The following is a 24882-nucleotide window of genomic DNA, read 5'->3' as shown; positions in this document are numbered from 1 at the left end:
GGGGCGGATGCATGACAACCGTATAGAGGGCTCCCCTTCTGGGTTTTTGTCTGCTCAAACCACTGGTAGTTTATAGACTGACCACTTGACAGGGACACATGGCAACCGACTGAGGTCCGGACCTGCATAAGGTACACAACTTGATGGTTTTGCCTGATCCTACGCCGAGTATACCCATACAGACCAGCTGGATTTGACTAGACATGGGTTGATTCGGAGTTAGGATCCTGGAAGGGAATAAATCCTAATTATACACATGATTGAAAACATCCAGGACCAAAGACCAATGAACACTGAAGTGGATACATAGACAACATGGAGCTAAAAAATAAGGATCTGACAGAGAGTAAACTCCTAGGTTGCACTATGCTTTCCACTTCCGTCGACACAGCGGACCTAGACATCATGACCATACCACTCGACATGGACACATGGCAACCAACCGAGGACCGGACCTGCATAAGGTACGCAACTCAAGGGTTTTGCCTGATCCTAAGTTGAGATGACAGACTTACCTAAACCTAACCTTAACCATTCTGAAAAACTATACCTAACCCTAACCCACTCTAAAAAAAACTATTCCTTACCCTAACCTTAAACCTAACCTTAACCACTCTAAAAACTATACCTAACCCTAAAACCTACAGACAGACAGTCTTTTAACCCAACCAACGGGTTAATCTACAAGTGGGCAACCATGGGGCCTACTACTTTGGCCGGCCGCGCACGGACCCACCCGGCCCGCGCGCACATGTGTGGAGTGCAACCCCTCTCTTCCCCCCTCCGGTTTCCACATGTCAGAGATGGAAGTGGATCAACCGACTCAAAACTAGACAAACCTAACCCTAACCCTTAACCCTAACCCCTAACCCCAACCCCCCTATCCACATCGACGGGACAGTAGTGGAGAAGGTGGGAAGATAAGTTCCTCTGCGTACACATCACGGACAAACTGAAATGGTCCACCCACACAGACAGCATGTGAAGGCACAGCAGCGCCTTTTCAACCTCAGGAGGCTGAAGAAATTTGGCTTGTCACCAAACAAACTTTTACAGATGCACAATCGAGAGCATCCTGTCGGGCTGTTGCCTGGTACTGCAACTGCTCCGCCCACAACCTTAAGGCTCTCCAGAGGGTAGTGGGCTCTGCACAACGCATCACTGAGGGCAAACTACCTGCCCTCCAGGACACCTACACCACCCGATGTCACAGGAACTACCAGTACTTGTCCTCTGTCATGCTACTCAAAAACCCACCACATCTTGGCAGTGGTTAGGAGCGTTCCCCGAACAGTCCATGATCTTCCTCTGGAAACAGCATGCAGTCCTTGATGTAATACTTCAGTCACTACATTACTAAGCCTGGCTACATGCTGTATTGCCATTAGCCTTTACTGAGAACAGAAATGGGAATATTAACGACATTACTTCCTGTTTCAATGCAGTGTCTGTGGTAATGAACTTGAACTGTGCATCCGTCTCCTGCTGGTCATTCTACATCCACTAACCGGACAGTTGTCCCTATATTTAAACCGTCCCCTCTTTCAGGACCACCACCAGTGGTGTTTCATTGTCCATCTATGTGCCTCACACTAAGCTAACCCCCATAACAGGTTTATGACCACAACTTTTCATAATGCGGCCAGGAAACGGATCTACATGGTTGTAATGTTCAGCTACACGTAATGTCTGAGATGTCTGAGAAAATAAAACACCATGAGGTTTAACATCCTATACTTTATTTCAGAGCAGAAGAGAAAAGACAACATTTACAGATGTTGAGATGGCCCATCAGCAGACGAGATCGATTCCTGAAAAAAAAAAAAAAAAGGTTAATTGAAAATACTATCATATTAATGGTTGGGGTGGGGAACAAAGCATGGCAATGCTGTGGCAGACCAAAACACTCTGGTTTTAAAGCTCTTAGCTAAACCCTAACATATAAAATAGCTTTACACTAACTCTAAGGTACCTGGTCAGGATCATACAGATCGTTGTTGAAAGACACAGCGTAGACTGTCTGTTCATCCATATTGGTCATCAGAGTCTCCTTGTCTGTGGACTGGCCCCGAGCTGCAGCTCTTGCTCTGCTAAACAAAGAGTAGGGTACATATGTTTATGGTAGTATGATATACAGGTATATAACAGGGTATACAATGTAGGTATAGAGCAGAAGTCATGAAGTTGGCTTGTGGGTAAGGTTTACGACCCCCCCCCATAAATACCTTTCTCCCTTCCCTCTCTCTGACTCTACAGAGGGACTCTTGATTAGTCTTTGTTAAACATAGAAAGTCTGGGAACATCAAACAAGTGGAGGGAAAGGAACCATATTTCGGTAATAGAACCAGTTGAAAATATGCATTGGTACTTAATGAATATTATGTAAGTTGGGTTGTCATCTGAGACATTATGACTGATGACAGGACGACACTATCTGGGAAAGTCTACGCAGCTCCTCGCCCAAGCCTTTCCAGGTTCTCCTTTACCCAAATCCAGATAGCAGATGTTCTGAAAGAGCTGCAAAACCTGGACCCGTACAAATCAGCTGGGCTTGACAATCTGGACCCTCTATTTCTGAAACTATCTGCCGCCATTGTCGCAACCCCTATTTACCAGCCTGTTCAACCTCTTTCATATCGTCTGAGATCCCCAAGGATTGGAAAGCTGCCGCAGTCATCCCCCTCTTCAAAGGGGGGAGACACCCTGGACCCAAACTGTTATAGACCTATATCCATCCTGCCCTGCCTATCTAAGGTCTTCGAAAGCCAAGTCAACAAACAGGTCACTGACCATCTCGAATCCCACCGTACCTTCTCCGCTGTGCAATCTGGTTTCCGAGCCGGTCACGGGTGCACCTCAGCTACACTCAATGTGTCTATGTGTCTGTTTATCCCTGTTCTCTCCTCTCTGCACAGACCATACAAACGCTCCACACCGCGTGGCCGCGGCCACCCTAATCTGGTGGTCCCAGCGCGCACGACCCACGTGGAGTTCCAGGTCTCCGGTAGCCTCTGGAACTGCCGATCTGCGGTCAACAAGGCAGAGTTCATCTCAGCCTATGCCTCCCTCCAGTCCCTCGATTTCTTGGCACTGACGGAAACATGGATCACCACAGACAACACTGCTACTCCTACTGCTCTCTCTTCGTCCGCCCACGTGTTCTCGCACACCCCGAGAGCTTCTGGTCAGCGGGGTGGTGGCACCGGGATCCTCATCTCTCCCAAGTGGTCATTCTCTCTTTCTCCACTTACCCATCTGTCTATCGCCTCCTTTGAATTCCATGCTGTCACAGTTACCAGCCCTTTCAAGCTTAACATCCTTATCATTTATCGCCCTCCAGGTTCCCTCGGAGAGTTCATCAATGAGCTTGATGCCTTGATAAGCTCCTTTCCTGAGGACGGATCACCTCTCACAGTTCTGGGCGACTTTAACCTCCCCACGTCTACCTTTGACTCATTCCTCTCTGCCTCCTTTCCACTCCTCTCCTCTTTTGACCTCACCCTCTCACCTTCCCCCCCTACTCACAAGGCAGGCAATACGCTCGACCTCATCTTTACTAGATGCTGTTCTTCCACTAACCTCATTGCAACTCCCCTCCAAGTCTCCGACCACTACCTTGTATCCTTTTCCCTCTCGCTCTCATCCAACACCTCCCACACTGCCCCTACTCGGATGGTATCGCGCCGTCCCAACCTTCGCTCTCTCTCCACCGCTACTCTCTCCTCTTCCATCCTATCATCTCTTCCCTCCGCTCAAACCTTCAACCTATCTCCTGATTCTGCCTCCTCAACCCTCCTCTCCTCCCTCTCTGCATCCTTTGACTCTCTATGTCCCCTATCCTCCAGGCCGGCTCGGTCCTCCCCTCCCGCTCAGTGGCTCGATGACTCATTGCGAGCTCACAGAACAGGGCTCCGGGCAGGCGAGCGGAAATGGAGGAAAACTCGCCTCCCTGCGGACCTGGCATCCTTTCACTCCCTCTCTACATTTTCCTCCTGTCTCTGCTGCTAAAGCCACTTTCTACCACGTTAAATTCCAAGCATCTGCCTCTAACCCTAGGAAGCTCTTTGCTACCTTCTCCTCCCTCCTGAATCCTCCTCCCCCTCCCCCCTCCTCCCTCTCTGCAGATGACTTCGTCAACCATTTTGAAAAGGTTGACGACATCCGATCCTCGTTTGCTAAGTCAAACAACACCGCTGGTTCTGCTCACACTGCCCTACCCTGTGCTCTGACCTCTTTCTCCCCTCTCTCTCCAGATGAAATCTCGCGTCTTGTGACGGACGGCCGCCCAACAACCTGCCCGCTTGACCCTATCCCCTCCTCTCTTCTCCAGACCATTTCCGGAGACCTTCTCCCTTACCTCACCTCGCTCATCAACTCATCCCTGACCGCTGGCTACGTCCCTTCAGTCTTCAAGAGAGCGAGAGTTGCACCCCTTCTGAAAAAACCTACACTCGATCCCTCCGATGTCAACAATTACACACCAGTATCCCTTCTTTCTTTTCTCTCCAAAACTCTTGAACGTGCCGTCCTTGGCCAGCTCTCCCGCTATCTTCAGTCAGGTTTCAAGACTAGTCATTCAACTGAGACTGCTCTCCTCTGTATCACGGAGGCGCTCCGCACTGCTAAAGCTAACTCTCTCTCCTCTGCTCTCATCCTTCTAGATCTATCGGCTGCCTTCGATACTGTGAACCATCAGATCCTCCTCTCCACCCTCTCCGAGTTGGGCATCTCCGGCGCGGCCCACGCTTGGATTGCGTCCTACCTGACAGGTCGCTCCTACCAGGTGGCGTGGCGAGAATCTGTCTCCTCACCACGCGCTCTCACCACTGGTGTCCCCCAGGGCTCTGTTCTAGGCCCTCTCCTATTCTCGCTATACACCAAGTCACTTGGCTCTGTCATAACCTCACATGGTCTCTCCTATCATTGCTATGCAGACGACACACAACTAATCTTCTCCTTTCCCCCTTCTGATGACCAGGTGGCGAATCGCATCTCTGCATGTCTGGCAGACATATCAGTGTGGATGACAGATCACCACCTCAAGCTGAACCTCGGCAAGACTGAGCTGCTCTTCCTCCCGGGGAAGGACTGCCCGTTCCATGATCTCGCCATCACGGTTGACAACTCCATTGTGTCCTCCTCCCAGAGCGCTAAGAACCTTGGCGTGATCCTGGACAACACCCTGTCGTTCTCAACCAACATCAAGGCGGTGGCCCGTTCCTGTAGGTTCATGCTCTACAACATCCGCAGAGTACGACCCTGCCTCACACAGGAAGCGGCGCAGGTCCTAATCCAGGCACTTGTCATTTCCCGTCTGGATTACTGCAACTCGCTGTTGGCTGGGCTCCCTGCCTGTGCCATTAAACCCCTTCAACTCATCCAGAACGCCGCAGCCCGTCTGGTGTTCAACCTTCCCAAGTTCTCTCACGTCACCCCGCTCCTCCGCTCTCTCCACTGGCTTCCAGTTGAAGCTCGCATCCGCTACAAGACCATGGTGCTTGCCTACGGAGCTGTCAGGGGAACGGCACCTCAGTACCTCCAGGCTCTGATCAGGCCCTACACCCAAACAAGGGCACTGCGTTCATCCACCTCTGGCCTGCTCGCCTCCCTACCACTGAGGAAGTACAGCTCCCGCTCAGCCCAGTCAAAACTGTTTGCTGCTCTGGCCCCCCAATGGTGGAACAAACTCCCTCACGATGCCAGGACAGCGGAGTCAATCACCACCTTCCGGAGACACCTGAAACCCCACCTCTTTAAGGAATACCTAGGATAGGATAAGTATCCCTCCCACCCCCCCCCCCCTTTAAGATTTAGATGCACTATTGTAACGTGACTCAATTAACAGGTGTTCCTTCTTAAAAATATATGTGGAATTTAATCTTCTTGTGTTTGAACCAATCAGTTGTGGTAGGAGCTCTCATGAGGACCGCCACAGGAGTAGAAGACCCAGAGTTACCTCTGCTGCAGAGGATAAGTGCATTAGAGTTACCAGCCTCAGACATTTCAGCCCAAATAAATGCTGAACAGAGTTCAATAGCACCCCCTCACCATACCTCCATGCTTTACAGTGGGAAATACACATGGGGAGATCCGTTCACCCACACAGCATTGGAACCAAACGTCTCAAAAGGACAAATTCCCACCGGTCTAATATCCATTGCTCGTGTTTCTTATAAGCAAGTGTTTCCTTATTGGAGTCTTTTAGTAGTTGTTTCTTTGCAGCAATTTGGCCATGAAGGCCTGATTGTCTCCTCTGAACAGTTGATGTTGAAATGTGTCTGTTACTTTAACTCTGAAGCATTTATTTGGGCTGCAATTTCTGAGGCTGGAAACTCTAATGCACTTATCTTCTGCAGCAGAGGTAACTATGGGGCTTCCACTCCTGTGGTGGTCCTCATGAGAGCCAGTTTCATCATAGCACTTGGTTTTTGCGACTGCACTTGAAGAAACTTTCAAAGTTCGACAGTTTCCATATTGACTGACCTTGATGTCTTAAAGTAAATGGACTGTGGTTTCTCTTTACTTATTTGAGCTGTTGGGTTCTGAGAAATGTTACGTATTCATGTCACTGAAGGAGTGCTAAGGTTGAGGGTCTACAACAGAAGTTAAGGGTTATAGGAGGAAGGTATATAGTGGGGACAACTAAACTTGGAATGTGTAGAGTTCAGGGAAGCGATTACATGAGGCAGGCATTGATAAGGGGAGACTGGTGGAGATCCTAGAAACTAACAATGCCACTGAGGGAGAGAGGGTAATGTATAACATTTACATTATGTCAGGATATGTTTCTGACATCAGGGATCCTCTGGGAGAAGACAGTCTGGTATCAATAACCATGACAGCTTTCAGTTGGGGAGGAGTGAGCACTTTGGGTGGAGTTCATGTCAGATGAAGTGAGGAAGAACAGATATCACTAAGGTTCTTCCTAGCAACAGGGATGCATTGGCTATTCGGTTGTGTAGGAGACTTAGCCTAGGAGAAAGGGTTATAAAGGGTTATATCAGTGCTTGTGTGACTTTTTTTGTCTGAATTACAGCTGTATACTTGGTTAAGCTTCTCTAGTGTCCGTGAGTTATTTACTCTGAGAAATACGACCCTAACAGAACCATTCTTGCCATAACAGACTTGGTATTTTACCAAATAGGGCCATCTTGATCACGGGAATATTTGGGAACAGATTTCTTGAATTAGAATCACTTGGAGCTGATGTGTTTTTACAGTATAAAGAAATACAAAAAGCAAATCTAATTATATATTATTTTTTCTAGAAGACTTGGGGGGCCAAATAAAACCACCAGGGTTCCCCAACTGGCGACCTGCGGGTCAAGAAGTTATATGAATGGTATGCATTTGGCCTACAAGTTAAAGAGGTGGACTGTAGAAAACTTTAGATTTGCTCATTCAAAGTCCTAGGTATGACATCAGAGGTAAACCAGAAGACTGCAAATACATTACTGACATTGGGGCCTTGAGAAAGACACTTCATTCCACTAGTGTGTGTGTGTGTCTCAGGGGTTGGAAAATACTGAACACATTGATTTTTTTAGACTACCTCTTCCTGATGATGACAGCAGCGATGAGGACCCCACCAATGAGGCTGAGGATGCCCAAAGTGAGGGGGGCATTACTGACCCCTGGACCCTCACCCTCCTCACAGAACACACCATGGTATCCCAGAACACACTGGCAGGTGGTTTCTCCACCCCTTGTCACACATTTCCCATGTCCATTACACTGCTGTGCATCACATGACTCAGAGTCCAGCTTCTGCACCTCTACCCCCCCGGGAGTGGTCCTCCCAGACCAGTCCTGGCTAGGGGGGACGGTGTTCCCAGCATGCCCCGGGGAAGGTTTACTATGGCTGACATCTTGGGGATTCACTCCAGACCAACCTGGAGGTTACAGAGAAATCCTTGGTTATTTACATTTACATTTAAGTCATTTAGCAGACGCTCTTATTAGAACCACTTACTGTTTTCACATTGGATTTACAGTAATTTCCTAATAAAAATATTGGCTAATGATTATGCAACTCTAACAGGCCCATTTTTGCATGCATTTTCGAGCACGCTGGGAATGAATGGTAGTAGCGGTCCGCAGATGTAGGTGGGCGGCCATTTTAAAATCCATTGATAATACACACCATCAAAAATAAATATATTACTCATGAATTTAGGCAGGTCCTAAGGAACAACAATTAATCAAATATATTTTCAAAAGAAAGGAATAGCATAGAGTTTAATTAGGCCTATTTCACAGGTCAATGATATCAGTATGGTTGTGCATGTCACTGCAACAACGTCGATAGACCAACCGTAAACCAAGCCTTGAGCCGTAGGCAGAATTTACAGAAATAAGGTCGTAAGGTGGAAATAAAAGTTTGTTTTCATAACGGCAATACCATTCAGATAAAAGGAAAAAAGTTGTCAGAAAAACATCTTTGTATGAAAGGGATGTCAGTAGGGCTAAATAATCACAACCTGAATTAAAATCTGTTTAAAAGTACAGCAAACGTGCACTAATCAACCAGCAGTTTCATTCTATATACTGGGTTACCAGTGAACATTTCCTACACTGGACATTTCCTACACTGTCACTGATAAACCCCCCCCCCCCATGTCATTACATTATGATTTAAGGGGGGATTCATAGCAATTTTCTATAAAATTCACCAGTTGATTTAAAACCTGTTTAACCCTTTATCATAGTTTGTCTTGACAGATTTGTCCAAAATCTTATGATTAAACTTTACTTTGTCTTTGCATTTATGGCAGTGTAAGTAGTCATATCATATAGTCAGGGTTGGTGAGTAATGGATTATATGTAAGGGATAACAAAAAACAGTAACTAAGCCATTACCAGCCAAAATATTGTTTTCAGATTAGATACTTTTGAAACACTGGAATTAGAATCTTTGACACTTGTTCTCAATGACATTCAAATCAGCATTGAAAAAGTCCCACCTGAGCGAGTCGGACCACAAGTCAGAGACCACTATGATGACACACCAAATGTGTTTGATGGATCGTGGGAAAAGTGCAGGAATAGGCTTTTGTTGGCTACAATCCAAGGTGGTTCTTCCAATGGTGTGACTGCTGTCGGCATCCAATGATTATCCAACTTGAATAAATGATTGGAAGTAAGGATAACAGCAGTGATGTCGTCTATGGCAATACGGATTTCACATATTGTTGATAACTACACAGCGCATAGATGTGAATCATACTGTGGTTCTCTCATTTAGCTAATTGCGCCTTACGGCTTGTGGTTGTTGTGGATGGCTGTTAAAATTCAAAAGTGTATTTAAACCATTTAATGGTTGAATTCAAGAAGTTTAAGATGCCCATCAATCAGTTTTTGAAAACAGTGGCCAGCCACTCTTGCAACAGCTGCATAGTACAGATCCCAGCCTATTATGGAATAAAAGTAGGGATTTTATTGCTCAACCTAATTCATTCTGATAAAATAAATAAATATAACATTTTATTTATTTTTTGTTTAACTAGGTAAGTCAGTTTTCAGAATAACGTTCCCAAAGTAAATGGCCTATTTCTCAGGACCAGATGCTGGAATATGCATATAATTGACAGATTAGGATAGAAACCACTAAAGTTTCCAAAACTGTAAAAATGTTGTCTGAGTTAAACAGAACTGATATTGCAGGCTAAAACCGGAGGAAAATCCAATCAGGAAGTGCCCCTGTTTTTAAAACCTCGGTTCTTATGCATCCCTATTGCCCATTTAAAGGGATATCAACCAGATTTCCTTTTCTAGCGTAAAAGAGGGGTCTGGGTAGCCCTTTGATTAGCTGTTCAGGAGTCTTTTGGCTTGGTGGTAGAGAAGAGAAGCCTTTTGGACCTAGACTTGGTGCTCTGGTACCGCTTGCCGTGTGGTAGCAGAGAGAACAGTCTGACTAAGGTGGCTGGTGTCTGACAATTTGTAGGACCTTCCTCTGACACCGCCTGGTATAGAGTTCCTGGATGGCAGGAAGCTTGGCCCCAGTGATGTACTGGGCCGTATGCACTACCCACTGTACTGTCTTGCGGTCGGAGGCCAAGCAGTTGCCATAACAGGCGCTCGATGGTGCAGCTGTAGAACCTTTTGAGGATCTGCCAATTGGTCAGTTCATGCTTGGAGTACACGTCCTGGTAAACCATCTGGCCCTGCGGCATTGTGAATGTTGATATGTTTAAAGGACTTACATCGGCAACGAAGAGCGTGTTGGTAGTTCTCTTCTCTTGGTAGCTCCCTTATTTTATTATTTTTTATCTGTTTGGTTCCCGCCACTTCAATTGAATGGCGTTGCGCTACTCTGTTACAGTAAAACCACGTGGTTAGTATGAGGATGACATTAATGTTGGCTTCAACTTGGCTTCCATACACATCCTAGCATTCAAAAAATAAACCTGGCCTCCTGAATGGCTGTGGTCTAAGGCACTACATCCCAGAGCTAGCTGTGCCACTAGAGATCCTTGTGGGATTTTCCTGTCTCATTGCGCTCTAGTGCCAGGAGCAGATGTACACTGACCTGGCGCCAGATGTACACTGACCTGGCGCCAGATGTACACTGACCTGGCGCCAGATGTACACTGACCTGGCGCCAGATGTACACTGACCTGGCGCCAGATGTACACTGACCTGGCGCCAGATGTACACTGACCTGGCGCCAGATGTACACTGACCTGGCGCCAGATGTACACTGACCTGGCGCCAGATGTACACTGACCTGGCGCCAGATGTACACTGACCTGGCGCCAGATGTACACTGACCTGGCGCCAGATGTACACTGACCTGGCGCCAGATGTACACTGACCTGGCGCCAGATGTACACTGACCTGGCGCCAGATGTACGGTGTTTCCTCTGACACATTGGTGCTGCTGGCTTTCGGGTTAAGCAGGTGTTGTGTCAAGAAGCGGTGCGGCTTGGCTGGGTTGTGTCGGAGAACGCATGGCGCTCGGGTTCGTACGGGAGTTGCAGCGATGAGACAAGACTAACTATCAATAAGTTAAATAAAGTTGGCTAGTTTTAGGTCACAAATAAAACTGATGGTGAGATTCATGGTTTATTATGTGTGCCTGTGTTGGGACTTAGCCAGAAAGACTGTTTTAATCACTGCCAAAGGTGCATCTACAAAGTTGACTCAGGGGTGTAAATACTTATGCAAATTAAATCTGTATTTAATTTCCAATTAAATTTTCAAACATTTCTAATAACATGTTTTCACTTTATTATTATGGGGTATTGTGAAAGATGTGAGAGAAGACATTTAATACATTTTGAATTCAGGCTGGAACAAAATGTGGAATAAGTCAAGGGGTATGAATACTTTCTGAAGGCACTGTACATGCAGAAAAAATATGAAGTGTTGTATTGTGCATGTAATTACAAAGCAGCAAACCAGAGCTGTAATTCTAACCAAACAAGTTGTCATGTAATGGTGTAGTGTCTCATTCCTGCTGATACTGAACACAGAGCTCGCACTTAACCTGCTGATACTGAACACAGAGCTCACACACGATATGGGTGATTAATAGAACAGCTCCATTGTTATGAAGGCATAATGAGATCTTAAATACATTGTTATTATTGTTGGTTAGCCATCTATATTTTTTTCTCTCCATATTAGCATAGATCGGACATCAGTGAAAACACCAGAAAATAAGATGCAATGAGCAGCTTCTTGTCATTGTTACTAGCTATCTGAACCCATAACGCACACCTTTCGGCCACATCGATTCGAGCATCATTTTTGTGAATTTGTCAGCCAACCTGTACAGTCTATTTCTATGCGAGTCAGGGGGTATAATCTGTTCACTTAATTTCTATGGGGAGTCAGGGGTATAGTCTATTCACTAATTCTTTATGTGAGGCAGGGCAGACGGGGTTGGGGTTACTCACATTTGATCTCGTCTGAATGGTCGAGGCAGTCGGTTTGGTGGTTACAGAACTTTGTGAGGGGGAGGCACCTGCTGCCGTCGCTACAGGCCCTGCTGCCCTCTGGACACTGGAGGGAGGGGAAGGGGCTACACGTTTTGGTGTCGACAGGTTGGTAACCATGTCCACATCGGCAGCTACGCCCCCCTGGGTATGCCAGGCACAGCTGACTGCAGCCTCCGTTCCGCTCTGAGCAGCTGTTCGTTCCTGGGACAGAGAGGACGGAGTAGAGTTGGTTAGACCATTGGCAGAGCTAGATGTAACTCTACTTACCTCCGAAAACACTACACGCAGAGGAAGTGCGCTTGTTCAGTGTCTCTGCACAGTGACACCGTTAAACCGCCACCTAACTGCACAGTGACACCGTTAAACCGCCACCTAACTGCACAGTGACACCGTTATACCGCCACCTAACTGCAGTGACACCGTTATACCGCCACCTAACTGCACAGTGACACCGTTATACCGCCACCTAACTGCACAGTGACACCGTTATACCGCCACCTAACTGCACAGTGACACCGTTATACCGCCACCTAACTGCGCAGTGACACCGTTATACCGCCACCTAACTGCACAGTGACACCGTTATACAGTCTCCCTAACTGCACAGTGACACCGTTATACCGCCACCTAACTGCACAGTGACACCGTCTCCCAACTGCACAGTGACACCGTTATACCGCCACCTAACTGCACAGTGACACCGTTATACCGCCACCTAACTGCACAGTGACACCGTTATACCGCCACCTAACTGCACAGTGACACCGTTATACCGCCACCTAACTGCGCAGTGACACCGTTATACCGCCACCTAACTGCACAGTGACACCGTTATACCGCCACCTAACTGCACAGTGACACCGTTATACCGCCACCTAACTGCACAGTGACACCGTTATACCGCCACCTAACTGCACAGTGACACCGTTATACCGTCTCCCTAACTGCACAGTGACACCGTTATACAGTCTCCCTAACTGCACAGTGACACCGTTATACAGTCTCCCTAACTGCACAGTGACACCGTTATACCGTCTCCCTAACTGCACAGTGACACCGTTATACCGCCACCTAACTGCACAGTGACAGTCTCCCAACTGCAGTGACACCGTTATACCGCCACCGTACTGCAGAGTGACACCGTTATACCGTCACCGTACTGCAGAGTGACACCGTTATACCGCCACCGTACTGCAGAGTGACACCGTTATACCGCCACCGTACTGCAGAGTGACACCGTTATACCGCCACCGTACTGCAGAGTGACACCGTTATACCGCCACCGTACTGCAGAGTGACACCGTTATACCGCCACCGTACTGCAGAGTGACACCGTTATACCGCCACCGTACTGCAGAGTGACACCGTTATACCGCCACCGTACTGCAGAGTGACACCGTTATACCGCCACCGTACTGCAGAGTGACACCGTTATACCGCCACCGTACTGCAGAGTGACACCGTTATACCGCCACCGTACTGCAGAGTGACACCGTTATACCGCCACCGTACTGCAGAGTGACACCGTTATACCGCCACCGTACTGCAGAGTGACACCGTTATACCGCCACCGTACTGCAGAGTGACACCGTTATACCGCCACCGTACTGCAGAGTGACACCGTTATACCGCCACCGTACTGCAGAGTGACACCGTTATACCGCCACCGTACTGCAGAGTGACACCGTTATACCGCCACCGTACTGCAGAGTGACACCGTTATACCGCCACCGTACTGCAGAGTGACACCGTTATACCGCCACCGTACTGCAGAGTGACACCGTTATACCGCCACCGTACTGCAGAGTGACACCGTTATACCGCCACCGTACTGCAGAGTGACACCGTTATACCGCCACCGTACTGCAGAGTGACACCGTTATACCGCCACCGTACTGCAGAGTGACACCGTTATACCATCACCGTACTGCAGAGTGACACCGTTATACCATCACCGTACTGCAGAGTGACACCGTTATACCGCCACCGTACTGCAGAGTGACAGCACTATAACGTCACCCAACAGTGACACATTCACTGGGCCGTGGTGGACACTCACCTTTCTGACTGGTTTTGCTGTAAACCCTCAGTGCCACTACATTGGTATTGACCTCAAACCACAGCTGCTTGGGCTGAAATCCATCAGTGAACCAGATTCTAGTCACATCTACAACAGAGAGGCAGAGCCAGAGGCTCTTAATGGAAGCCTCTAATATAATCCAGATAGAAATCAGGCATTCCCCAGTGTAGCTGTCTAGTCCCTTTACTTGTTTTAATCTTTACTAATGACATGCAGCCAGTGTACCATGTATGCAGATTGCTTCAGTCACCGCTGTTCCATAAGGTGAATTATCTATTATTTTTATCTGATTCTACTGCTTGCATCAGTTACCTGATGTGGAATAGAGCTCCATGTAGTGCTGTATGCCTCATTGTCTGTTCTGGACTTGGAGATTGTGAAGAGACCACTGGTGGCATGTCTTGTGAGGTATGCATGGGTGTTTGAGCTGTGTGCCAGTAGTTCAAACAGACAGCTCGGCGCATTCAGTATGTCAATACCGCTCACAGAAACATGAAGTCAATCTCTCCTTCACTGAGCCAGGTTAGATTTACATGCAGATTATTAATGTTAGCTCTGTGTACATCCAAGGGCCAGCCATACTGTTCTGAGCCAATTGTAATTTTCTTACGGCCCCATTTGTGGGACCTGACCACACGACTGAACAGTAGTCCAGGTGTGACAAAACACGGGCCTGTAGGACCTGCCTTGTTGACAGTGCTGTTAAGGCAGCAGAGCAACACTTTATTATGGGCAGATTTATTTACACAGCCAGTGGCATGTCGTCAGTATAGATTGAAAGTAAGCTGCCTAGACAGCTGCCCTGGGGAATTATTGATTCTACCTGAATTATCTTGGAGGCTTCCATTAAAGAACACCCTCTTATGTTAGAAAGGTAACTCTTTAACCACATTATAGCAGGGCATAACAGTGACAAGAAAATGTAAACTTTGGAAATCCCTGATTTCTGCATAAATTGGTCATAAAATTTGCTCTGAACTTCATCTAGGTCAACACAATATGCTAAAACTAACAATTATATATCTATATCTATATCTATATATTTGTTTTTAATAAAAACATTCACATTGCAGCGTGGAAAAAGAACGTGACCCCTTGGATATAATAACTGGTTGACTCTCCTTTGGCAGCAATAACCTCAAACATTTTCTGTAGTTGCAGATCAGACCTGCACAATGGTCAGGTATTTTGGACCATTCCTCTTTAAAAAACTGTTTCAGTTCAGCAATATTCTTGGGATGTCTGGAGTGAACTGCTCTAATGAGGCCATGCCATCGCATCTCAATCAGGTTGAGGTCAGGACTGACTGGGCCTTTGATTTACTAATGTGTTTTGGTTTGTTCTGTTGCATCACCCAACTTATGCTTCAATTGGTGGAAAGATCGCCTTAAATTCTCCTGCAAAAAGTTGATAAACTTTCATTTTTCCATCGATGATAGCAAGTTGCCCAGGCTCTGAGGCAGCAAAGCAGCCCCAAACCATAATGCTCCATCCACCAAACTTTACAGTTGGGATCAGGGTTTGATGTGTTGTACCTTTTTTCTCTACACACTGTGTTCCTTCCAAACAACTCAACTTTAGTTTAATGTGTCCACAGAATATTTTCCCAGTAGCGCTGTGGAACATCAGGTGCACTTTTTCAAACTTCAGACGTGCAGCAATATTTTTTTGGGACAGCAGTTGCTTCTTCCATGGTGTCCTCCTATGAACACCATTCTTGTTTAGTTTTTTTTTTTTTTACATATCGTAGTCTCGTCAGATGTTAACATGTTCCAGAGATTTCTGTAAGTCTTCAGCTGACCCTCTAGGATTCTTCTTAACCTCATTGAGCATTCTGTGCTGTGCTCTTGCAGTCATCCTTGCAGGACGGCCACTGCTACGGAGAGTAGCAAGTGTTGAACAGTCTCCATTTATAGACAATTTGTTTTACCGTGGACTGATGAAGCCTTTTAGATATACTTTTGTAACCCTTTCCATCTTTATGCAAGTCTACAATTCGTAATCTTAGATCTTGAGATTTATTTTGGTCGAGGCATGGTTCACATCAGGTAATGCTTCCTGTGAATAGCAAACTCAAATTTTGTGACCGTTTTTTTTATAGGGCAAGGCAGCTCTAACCAACATCTCCAATCTTGTCGCATTGATTGGAATCCAGGTAAGCTGACATACTTTATCCAACCTACATTAAATGTTTAAATGACTTATTCCAATATAGACAAGAAAAATACAATCATTTGTGTTAGTTTAAGCACACTATATTTGTCTATTGCTGTGATTTCAATGAATATCAGATCAATTTATGCAGAAATCTTGGGAATTTCACAGGCTTCACACTTTTCCTTGTCAATCTACATTTTTCCAGCAACAGACTGACCAATACATGTTAGACTTAAGTGCGGCTTTTGACAAAACAGCCCCCCCCTCAATATTTTAATCATAAATTTCTATCAGCCAATCAGTCATTTGTGTAAGTGCTGTGCTTGTTGAATATCCTTCCATATAAGCATGCTGAAAGTCTTGTTTGACCAGTAAACAAATTGACATTCTTTCCCAAAGTTTACTAAGGGTTGGGTAGAGGCTGACTTGGGCCAGTAAAAGGGGCTTATACTATTCTTAGGTAGTGGAATGACTTTAGTTTCCCTCCAGGCCTGAGGGCACACACTCTAATAGGCTTAAATTGAAGATGTGGCAAATATGAGTGGCAATATCATCCGCTATTTTCCATCAAAGTTGTCAGACCCCAGTGACTTGTCAATGTTGATAGACATTTTTTTCACCTCTTCCAAAGTCACATTACGGAATTCCAAATGAAGGGTGAGGCTGTGTCTTTCTGCGGTTTGGGCTAGGGGTGGGGCTGTACTGTTCAGGGGTTAAGGGTGTGAGGTGTGGAATGTAGGGTGAGGTGTGAGAGGCTGTACTGTTAAGGGTGTGAGGTGTGGAATGTAGGGTGAGGTGTGAGAGGCTGTACTGTTCAGGGGTTAAGGGTGTGAGGCGTGGAATGTAGGGTGAGGTGTGAGAGGCTGTACTGTTCAGGGGTTAAGGGTGTGAGGCGTGGAATGTAGGGTGAGGTGTGAGAGGCTGTACTGTTCAGGGGTTAAGGGTGTGAGGCGTGGAATGTAGGGTGAGGTGTGAGAGGCTGTACTGTTCAGGGGTTAAGGATGTGAGGCGTGGAATATAGGGTGAGGTGTGAGAGGCTGTACTGTTCAGGGGTTAAGGGTGTGAGGCGTGGAATGTAGGGTGAGGTGTGAGAGGCTGTACTGTTCAGGGGTTAAGGGTGTGAGGTGTGGAATGTAGGGTGAGGTGTGAGAGGCTGTACTGTTCAGGGGTTAAGGGTGTGAGGTGTGGAATGTAGGGTGAGGTGTGAGAGGCTGTACTGTTCAGGGGTTAAGGGTGTGAGGTGTGGAATGTAGGGTGAGGTGTGAGAGGCTGTACTGTGTTCAAGGTTATGGTTAGGGGTGTTGGATTGTACCATTGTCAAGGTTAGAACTAATGGTGCCGGGGAGGTTACGCACAGTTCAGACGCCACACTTATGGCGAGTCGTATTGAATCAATTAAGAGCGAGCTGGCAAGTTTAAGTGCTTTGCTTGATGTACCGATTGGATTCATACAACCGCTCAGACTTCCTTGTTGGTTTTGTGTGGAATTCAAGCATAACAGCGATCTTTCCTACATCTGCGAATATGAGACCATGATTGCACTTCCGCGGTGGTTGGTAGAGTAGAAACCTTTATTTGCATCAATTAACATGTATTAATATAAATTACCATTCCTCCCAACAGTGGAAGAAGTGCTCTGGCACACTGCATGAGTGCTTCATCAGCACCGCATTGACAGAGTGGCAAATGCTATCCAATCAGACGCAACTAATGGTTTCAGACACTATCCCCCTCTTCCAAAGAATAAGTGAGGTATTTTTTCCGGTGCAGCGATAGAGCTGTGTTTGATCTAGGGCTTATGGGTGTACGGTGTGGATTAGTGAGGTGTAGAGCTGTATACGGTGTGGATTAGTGAGTTGTAGAGCTGTATACGGTGTGGATTAGTGAGTTGTAGAGCTGTGTTTGATCTAGGGTTTAGTGGTGTACGGTGTGGATTAGTGAGATGTAGAGCTGTATACGGTGTGGATTAGTGAGGTGTAGAGCTGTATACGGTGTGGATTAGTGAGGTGTAGAGCTGTATACGGTGTGGATTAGTGAGGTGTAGAGCTGTATACGGTGTGGATTAGTGAGGTGTAGAGCTGTATACGGTGTGGATTAGTGAGGTGTAGAACTGTGTTTGATCTAGGGTTTAGGGGTGTACGGTGTGGATTAGTGAGGTGTAGAGCTGTATAAGGTGTGGATTAGTGAGGCGTAGAACTGTTTGATCTAGGGGGGTGTACGGTGTGGATTGGTGAGGCGTAGAACTGTGTTTGATCTAGGGTTTAGGGGTGTGAGGTGTACCATACCTTTATCAAGGCTGCTCCACAGGAGGACGTTCTCAGCCAGTGTGAAGGACATGAGGCCGGGATCTGCTTTAAACTGTTTATATCCAGAACCATCCAGAAGAATGGAGTCGATTACTCCAGCACCTGCAACAAGGGACACGTTTTCACTGAGGACAGCAGGCCTGGGGAAATCAATTCATCCCAATGGAGGTATTCCACATTGCTTGTAAAGTGCCATAATAATTACATTTAGGTCTGCCCAGTTAGTACAGGTTATAATATCTCTTTCCGGCTACCCGGATAAAGCACTAAGTAAACTTCAGTTAGTGCTAAATACGGCTGCTAGAATCCTGACTAGAACCAACAAATTGGATCATATTACTCCAGTGCTAGCCTCCCTACACTGGCTTCCTGTCATGCAAGGGCTGATTAAGGTTTTATTGCTAACCTACAAAACATTACATGGGCTTGCGCCTACCTATCTCTCTGATTTGGTCCTGCCGTACATACCTACACGTACGCTACGGTCACAAGACGCAGGCCTCCTAATTGTCCCTAGAATTTCTAAGCAAACAGCTGGAGGCAGGGCTTTCTCCTATAGAGATCCATTTTTATGGAATGGTCTGCCTACCCATGTAAGACATGCAAACTCTGTCTCAACCTTTAGGTCTTTACTGATGACTCATCTCTTCAGTGGGTCATATGATTGAGTGTAGTCGGGCCCAGGAGTGGGGAGGTGAACGGAAAGGCTCTGGAGCAACAAACCACCCTTGCTGTCTCTGCCTTGCCGGTTCCCCTCTTTCCACTGGTATTCTCTGCCTCTAACCCTATTACAGGGACTGAGTCACTGGCTTACTGGGGCTCTTTCATACTGTCCCTGGGAGGGGTGAGTGGGTTGAGTCACTGATGTGATCTTCCTGTTTGGGTTGGCGCTGTCTCAGCCTCCAGTATTTATGCTGCAGTAGTTTGTGTCGGGGGGCTAGGGTCAGTTTGTTATATATGGAGTACTTCCCCTGTCCTATTCGGTGTCCTGCGTGAATTTAATTGTGCTCTAATTCTCTTTCGGAGGACCTGAGCCCTAGGACCATGACTCAGGACTACCTGACATGATGACTCCTTGCTGTCCCCAGTCCACCTGGCCGTGCTGCTGCTCCAGTTTCAACTGTTCTGCCTTATTATTGGACCATGCTGGTCATTTATGAACATCTTGGCCATGTTCTGTTATAATCTCCACCCGGCACAGCCAGAGGAGGACTGGCCACCCCACATAGCCTGGTTCCTCTCTAGGTTTCTTCCTAGGTTTTGGCCTTTCTAGGGAGTTTTTCCTAGCCACCGAGCTTCTACACCTGCATTGCTTGCTGTTTGGGGTTTGAGGCTGGGTTTCTGTACAGCACTTTGAGATATCAGCTGATGTACAAAGGTCTATATAAATACATTTGATTTGAATTTGATTTTATTATAATCTCACCCAAATCAGCTTAGTACAGGTTACAGTCTCACCTATGTCGGCCCAATACAGCCGAGTGCCCTTGTTGGAGAACAGAAGGGAGGTTGGCATCACAGCCTTCCTCCAGAGCAGCTTCTGACTACGTCCATCCATGAAGGCACAGTCCACCTGCGGCAGGCTCCTCACATTCACCTGGCCCAAGACCGTGAAGCACAGGCGTCCTGTGGGAGGGTGCAAGGCAATGGAGGTGGTTCCCTGAAGGCCTAGTTGGAGTAGAGGTGCAGTGTGCTGCCCCCTGGTGGTGGTGACATGTAGGTCAGGCTGCTTCCTGCTGCTCCAGTACAAGTTAAGTGTGACCCAGTCCACAGCCAGAGCCATCACTGCATCATCCTGGAGATTCAGGACTCTGCTGTCTGGTGTCAGGCCTGAGCTACTCAGTTTCAGAAGATCGACTGAGCCCTGGGCAGCATCAGCCAGGTATAAATTCCTCTCCTGTACAGCCAAATCCAGCCACGAGGCCTGGTGCGCCCACGGCAGAGACCATATATGGTGCTCAGGCAACCGCTTCAACCCCACACCATTATGGATGGTGCTAAGGTATATCTGAACAGAAAGACACGAGCAGAAAAATTTATCGAGTCATCTATAGGTGGATCTGACCAACAGTCAGGTTTAGGTAAAATCACAGATCACTATACTGTCCTACATGACTGACTGCAGTTTGAGAGTCACATACCTGTGTAACTGCAGTAGGAGAGAGGAGTAAGAGGAAGGTGGTGTCTACAAGGGTGGAGCAGGTGAGGCCGTCCCCAGCGAGGAGAAGCCCTGCTGCACATCTACACACAGCTCTGGGGCCTGTAGACAGTCCTGGAGCCAAGAGACAGATGTGGGAACACTGGAGCTTCTCACAGGGGCTGGACACGTTGGTCTGCCGGATGGGGTGCATAATCTACACAGACAGCACGAGAGAGATACTTTTTACTGACCATTATAAACACGGGAACATAAGCAACTTCATTCTTTTTTGTACACCTTTATTTAACCATGTAAGCCAGTTGAGACCAAAGTGTGAAAAATCAAACAGTTAAACATACAGTCAATAACACAATAGAAAAATGTTCAGTGCAAATTTAGAAGTGTAGAAGATGAGGTAAGGCCATAAATAGGCCATCAAGGCGAAATAATTACAATTTAGCATAACACTGGATGTGCAGATGATGTGCAAGTAGAAATACTGGGGTACAAACACAAGAGGGTAAGGTAGTTGGGTGTGCTATTTACAGATTGGCTATGACATGTACAGTGATTGGTAAACTGCTCTGACAGCTGATGCTTAAAGTCATAAAGGAAGATATGACTCCAGCTTCAGTTATTTTTGCAATGCATTCCCATCATTGGCAGCAGAGAACTGGAAGGAAAAGAAAAGGAAGTGTTGGCTTTGGGGATGACCAGTGAAATATACCTGCTGGAGCGCATGCTACGGGTGGGTAATGCTACAGTGACCAGTGAGCTGAGATAAGGCAGGACTTCACCTAGCAGACTTGGATGACTTGGAGCCAGTGGGTTTGGTGACAAATATGTAGTGAGGGCCAGCCAACGAGAGCGTGCAGATCGCAGTGGTGGGTAGTGTATGCGGCTTTGGTGACAAAACGGATGGCACTGATAAGACTGCATCCAGTTTGCTGAGTAGAGTGTTGGAGGCTAATTTATAGATGACATCCCCGAAGTCATGGATCGGTAGGATGGTCAGTTTTACGAGGGTATGTCCCAGATTTAATTTGGGATGAGAGATGCTTAATGTGAGTCTGTAAGGAGAGTTGAGTGTGACCAGACACCTAGGTTTATGAAGTTGCCCACATATTGGGGCGGCAGGGTAACCTAGTGGTTAGACTGGTCTAGTAACTGGAAGGTTGAGAGTTCAAACCCCCGAGCTGTCAAGGTACAAATGTCATTCTGCCCCTGAACAGGCAGTTAACCCACTGTTCCTAGGCAGTCATTGAAAATAAGAATTTGTTCTTAACAGACTTGCCAGGTTACATAAAGGTCAAATAAATACAAATATTTTAAGTCAGAACCGTCCAGAGTAGTGTTGCTAGTCGGGTGGGAGAGTGCGAGCAGAAATTAGTTGAAGAGCATGCACTTAGTTTCACTTGCATTTACAAGCACTTGGAGGCCTCTGATGGACTGGTGTATGGAATTGAATCTCGTTTGGAGGGGTTTTAGCAGTGTCCAAAGGGCCAGATCTATACAGAATGGTGTCATCTGCGTAGAGGTGGATTAGAGAATCACCAGCAGCAAGAGCAACATTGATATTTACAGAGAAAGAAGTCGGCCCAAGAATTGAACCCTGCAGCACCCCCATAGACTGCCAGAGGTCCAGACAACAGGCCCTCCGATTTGACACACTGAACTATATCAGAGAAGTAGTTGTTGAACCAGGCGAGGCAGTCATTTGAGAAGCAAAGGCTGTTGAGTCTGCCGATAAGAGTGTGGTGATTGACAGAGTCGAAAGCCTTGGCCAGGTCAATGAAGACTGCACAGGACTGTCTTTTATCGATGGCGGTTATGACATCGTTTAGGACCTTGAGCGTGGCGGAGGTGCACCCATGACCAGCTCGGGAACCAGATTGCATAGGGGAGAAGGTACGGTGGGATACGAAATGGTTGGTGATCTGTTTGTTAACACGACTAAGATTTTAGAAAGTCAGGGCAGAATTGATATAGGTCTATAACAGTTTGGGTCTAGTGTGTCTCCCCTTTGAAGAGGGGGATGAACGCAGCAGCTTTCCAAACTTCAGGTATCTCAGACGAGACGGAAGAGATTGAACAGGCTAGTAATAGGGGTTGTAACAACTTTGGCTGATAATTTTTGGAAGAGAGGGTCCAGATTGTCTAGCCCAGCTGATTTGTACAGGTCCAGGTTTTGCAGCTTTCAGAAATCTGCTATTTTGGTAAAGAAGAAGCTGGGGAGGCTTGGGCAAGTAGCTGCGAGGGGTGCGGAGCTGTTGGCCGGGACTGAGGTAGCCGGGAGGAAAGCATGGCCAGCCATAGAGAAATGCTTATTGAAATTCTAGATTGTGGATTTATTGGTGGTGACAGTGTTACCTAGTCTCAGTGCAGTGGGCAGCTGGGAGGAGGTGCTCTTACTCTCCATGGACTTTAGTGTCCCAATACTTTATTGAGTTAGAGCTACAGGAAGCAAATTTCTGCTTGAAAAAGCTAGCCTTTGCTTTCCTGAGTGACTACGTGTATTGGTTCCCGACTTCCCTTTCACCTTTATTTAACCAGGTAGGCTAGTTGAGAACAAGTTCTCATTTACAACTGCGACCTGGCCAAGAAAGCATAGCAGTGTGAACAGACAACAACAGAGTTACACATGGAGTAAACAATTAACAAGTCAATAACAGTAGAAAAAAAGAGTATATACATTGTGTGCAAAAGGCATGAGGTAGGAGGATAATTACAATTTTGCAGATTAACACTGGAGTGATAAATGATCAGATGGTCATGTACAGGTAGAGATACTGGTGTGCAAAAGAGCAGAAAAGTACATCAATATTAACTGTATGGGGATGAGGTAGGTAAAATTGGGTTGGATATTTACCGATAGACTATGTACAGCTGCAGCGATCAGTTAGCTGCTCAGAAAGCAGATGTTTGAAGTTGGTGAATGAGATAAAAGTCTCCAACTTAAGCGATTTTTGCAATTCGTTCCAGTCACAGGCAGCAGAGAACTGGAACGAAAGGCGGCCAAATGAGGTGTTGGCTTTAGGGATGATCAGTGAGATACACCTGCTGGAGCGCGTGCTACGGGTGAGTGTTGCCATCGTGACCAGTGAACTGAGATAAGGCGGAGATTTACCTAGCATGGACTTGTAGATGACCTGGAGCCAGTGGGTCTGGCAATGAATATGTAGCGAGGACCAGCAGACTAGAGCATACAGGTCACAGTGGTGGGTGGTATAAGGTGGTTTAGTAACAAAACAGATGGCACTTTGATAAACTGCATCCAGTTTGCTGAGTAGATTATTGGAAGCTATTTTGTAGATTACGTCGCCAAAGTCGAGGATCAGTAGGATAGTCAGTTTCACTAGGATAAGTTTGGCGGCGTGAGTGAAGGAGGCTTTGTTGTGGAATGGAAAGCCGACTAGATTTGATTTTAGATTGGAGATGTTTGATATGAGTATGGAAGGAGAGTTTACAGTCTAGCCAGACACCTAGTTACTTATAGATGTCCACATATTCTAGGTCGGAACCATCCAGGGGGGTGATGCTAGTCGGGCGTGCGGGTGCAGGCAGCGAACGGTTGAAAAGCATGCATTTGGTTTTACTAGCGTTTAAGAGCAGTTGGAGGCCACAGAAGGAGTGTTCTATGGCATTGAAGCTCGAGGTTAGATAGCACAGTGCCCAAGGACGGGCCGGAAGTATACAGAATGGTGTCTGCGTAGAGGTGGATCAGGGAATCGCCCACAGCAATGGCAACATCATTGATATATACAGAGAAAAGAGTCGGCCCGAGAATTGAACCCTGTGGCACCCCCATAGAGACTGCCAGAGGACGTGACAGCATGCCCTCCGATTTGACACACTGAACTCTGTCTGAAAAGTAGTTGGTGAACCAGTCAAGGCAGTCATCAGAAAAACCGAGGCTACTGAGTCCGCCGATAAGAATATGGTGGTTGACAGAGTCGAAAGCTTTGGCCAAGTCGATGAAGACTGCTGCTAACCCTAACAAGAAATCACAAAAATGGGACAAAAACCAAATTGAGAAACTGCATGCAGATTTCTGCAAAAATATGCTCCATGTACAGCAGAAAACACCAAATAATGCATGCAGAGCCGAATTCGGTCGATACCGCTAATTATCAAAATCCAGAAAATAACCAACAACCACCAAAAAGGGAGCAATGCTCAAACCTTCCAAAGTCATAACCTACAGAGAGATGAACCTGGAGAAGAGTCACCTAAGCAAGCTGGTCCTGGGGCTTAGTT

The 24882-nt window shown here is 46.7% G+C and overlaps 1 protein-coding gene across 1 annotated transcript in view; it reads right to left on the bottom strand.

Annotated features, from left to right (window-relative positions):
* Positions 1 to 1717: 1717 nt before the first annotated feature.
* The window catches only part of LOC124034736 (low-density lipoprotein receptor-related protein 1B-like), an 80280-nt gene continuing 57115 nt past the window's right edge, over positions 1718 to 24882 (bottom strand). The window contains exons 36-43 of the mRNA XM_046348242.1: positions 20627 to 20839; positions 19944 to 20493; positions 18465 to 18587; positions 14002 to 14109; positions 11901 to 12143; positions 7553 to 7892; positions 1973 to 2090; positions 1718 to 1811 (exon numbers count right to left, since the gene is read on the bottom strand). Of these exons, the coding sequence (XP_046204198.1) occupies positions 1770 to 1811; positions 1973 to 2090; positions 7553 to 7892; positions 11901 to 12143; positions 14002 to 14109; positions 18465 to 18587; positions 19944 to 20493; positions 20627 to 20839 (1737 nt within the window). The 3' untranslated portion in view covers positions 1718 to 1769. The remainder of the gene's footprint in view (positions 1812 to 1972; positions 2091 to 7552; positions 7893 to 11900; positions 12144 to 14001; positions 14110 to 18464; positions 18588 to 19943; positions 20494 to 20626; positions 20840 to 24882) is intronic.

This window comes from Oncorhynchus gorbuscha, linkage group LG04 (assembly GCF_021184085.1).
Source record: "Oncorhynchus gorbuscha isolate QuinsamMale2020 ecotype Even-year linkage group LG04, OgorEven_v1.0, whole genome shotgun sequence".
Taxonomy (NCBI): Eukaryota; Metazoa; Chordata; class Actinopteri; order Salmoniformes; family Salmonidae; genus Oncorhynchus; species Oncorhynchus gorbuscha.
This window is presented reverse-complemented; position numbering and strand designations above follow the sequence as displayed.